The sequence below is a fragment of the Suillus subaureus genome (genome assembly GCF_016647635.1).
Source record: "Suillus subaureus strain MN1 chromosome Unknown BJ212scaffold_511, whole genome shotgun sequence".
Lineage (NCBI taxonomy): Eukaryota > Fungi > Basidiomycota > Agaricomycetes > Boletales > Suillaceae > Suillus > Suillus subaureus.
In genome coordinates, this window is record NW_024539067.1 from 10,314 (window position 1) to 13,035 (window position 2,722).

At 48.0% G+C, this 2,722-nt stretch overlaps 1 protein-coding gene across 1 annotated transcript; it reads right to left on the minus strand.

The window, feature by feature from the left end:
* Positions 1 to 1,935: 1,935 nt before the first annotated feature.
* BJ212DRAFT_1490694 (uncharacterized protein) lies at positions 1,936 to 2,527 on the minus strand (the record flags this gene model as incomplete). The annotated part of the gene is made up of 4 exons (XM_041341468.1): positions 1,936 to 2,016; positions 2,065 to 2,199; positions 2,253 to 2,397; positions 2,448 to 2,527. The coding sequence occupies 4 exons, from the start codon at positions 2,525 to 2,527 to the stop codon at positions 1,936 to 1,938; spliced, it is 441 nt and encodes a 146-aa protein (XP_041184919.1).
* Between the last annotated feature and the right edge of the window lie 195 nt (positions 2,528 to 2,722).

Genomic DNA, 2,722 nt, shown 5'->3' on the forward strand with positions numbered 1-2,722 from the left:
ATGGAGTCAATCCTGTTATCTGTCCATACATTCTGTTATCAACTTACTAAGTGTGCACCAGTCTCACGAACATATTATGACCTTTGTAATATGCTCCGAGAGGGAGATTTATCAGTCGGAACGAGTCGCGAGTGTATTCCTTCGTCTATAAATGTCTGGCTAGGAAGAGCTTGAAACGACTTCGGCCCTAGTCGGATTCCAGTGTGAGTCAGCAACGGTCATTACGGCTTAGAGTGTGGATGAGAATATTGGCCAGGATACTTGTAATGGTGCATATGAAAGGCTATAGGAATTAATTGCAGATGGACCGACCAAGATGTGGCAGTCACACACCAGTATTATTGAATTTGTAGTGATGCTGATTCTGCCCGGCTGGCTCGAACACAAGAGCTAAACACGTAAAAATTAGTCGTCTTCATTTCCGAATCCGAACTCCGACATATCATCAACCTGATTTCTTTGACTTTTCAGTGAGCATCGAGTATAGATTGAGGATGAGGCCTTCTGCTGTGCGGTTGCTCAATATATTAGTCCCTATAAAGAGGTGCGCATGAATTACAACTCTATCCTTCCAGCTCTGAAGATGCACTTGGAAGGGCGGTAGACTATGCCGTGAAGATCCGCGTGAATCCCGAGCAGACAGGCATCGACCTCAATGTTAAACATTCCATGGTATGGCAAAGTCCACAATTCATAAACCAGTTTGGCTCACATGAGTAATTACAGAACCCCTTTGATGAGATTGGTACGTTTTCCGTCAGTATTCCGTGGGCACAGTTATCTGACCGTGTTATAGCTGTGGAGGAAGCCATTCGGATACGAGAACGCCTAAAGGATGCAGTGAAATCTATCAAGGTTGTCACCATCGGTCCACCAAAGTCCGCAGAGACGCTCCGCACCGCACTCGCTATGGGTGCTGACTCTGCCATCCACGTCGAAATCCCAGAATCTGCTCCGGCCCCAGAACCTCTTGGTGTCGCGAAGACCTTGAAGGCCCTCATCGAACGACAGAAGGAGGGTGTGGACGTAGTGATTTTGGGCAAGCAAGCTATTGATGATGACGCCGGACAAACTGGTCAAATGCTCGCTGGACTCATGGGATGGTCACAGGCAACATTTGCGAGCAAGGTCGAGGTAGACCCAGAGCAGAAGATTGCGAACATCACTCGTGAGATCGATGGAGGTCTTGAGGAGCTCAGGTGCAAGTTTCCTGTCATCATAACAACAGATCTTCGGCAAGTCCATTTGCATGTATCCACGAGTGTCTCAGTGACTGACGGGCGCTCTTGAATCCAGGCTCAATGGTGTGTTTTATTCACAATATTTTATCACTCAGTTAATTTATGCCTATTCCAAGAACCCCGGTATGCCTCGTTGCCCAATATCATGAAAGCCAAGAAGAAACCTGTGGAGAAGTTGACGGCTGCGGAATTGGAGTGGACCTCACGCCTAGACTAGAGACCATAAAAGTCACAGAACCTCCAAAGCGCGTTGGTGGTGGCAAGGTGATCCTCCATTTCGTCATAGCATGTTCCAGTACTTATAATGACGTCCAGGTGGCAAGCGTGGACGAGCTTCTCGCCAGACTCAAAGAGGCTGGTGTTACTGGAAAGCGTGCATAGCACAAACCTTCGTGTCCCACACTCGCCTAGCTTTATGCTAAGTACTGAGGATAGCACACAGGACACTATGACCTTTTCAGTGATAAATGACCTTTTCTATGTGCCGTACAGTACAAGTGGCAGCAGGCTATTTGGATAAATTGTGTGGACGACGATACTCAGTAGCATTATAATAAGCTGAAGAAAGAACAGCGATGAGAGATGGAATTGCTACACGAATCGCAAGACAGATTGGATGCGGAGGTTTGTTACAATCGAGATGAGGGAAAAGATGATGCAAGGGAAAATACTACTTAATCAAGGATGCGAGCCATCATGCGGCTGCTGGCTGGGGTGTCAAGGTTGAATTCGAAGCGGATGCTTCAGTGGAGGGGCTAGTCTCATTGTCGACGCCCTGAAATAACTTGTGAAAAACTGGCTGCTTGTTGCTAAATGAACGTACCTTCGTGCGACAGGCAGGACAGTTATTCCTTCCTGTCTGGAGCCACTTATCTACACAGCCTTGGTGGAATGCGTGTTTACAGCTTAAGACACGTAGGTCATCGTCCGGCACATAATCATCAAGACATATGAGACACTATATGCAAGGTAAGCAAGCTTGAAGAATATGGTAAAGGCGTGATTCCATACCCGGTCGACGCAGTTAGTAGCGACACGTCCGTCCTTTGCATACTCCTCAAGTGAATTTGCCTTGATAACTTCGAGCCCAGACTTGTCAATCTCCTCCTTCGAAGCAGTGGGTGGTTTCACTTGACCAAGTAGCTCGGCCAGTTCCCTGCATGAAAGTGAGCATGGCACGACACCACACCTCCATCGCGTACGCACCACAATGCCTCGAACGAATCCAAGTTCCGCCTGTGATAATTTGGTGATCGGGTGGGTAGTAGCCTGAAATAACTGTCCATATTTGAAAACAGGGCAAAAAGGGTGAACTCACCACCAATGACATAAATGAGGAACGTTCTGGACCCTGGGGGCTCTGACGCTGTCTGTCTTGCCACAGCGGCCCTGCGACCAGGACGTAAATTCCTGATGGCATCTGCTGCACGAGACTGCCAAGAGCGACCGCGAGATTGTCGTGTATCCTCAGGTAGAAACTC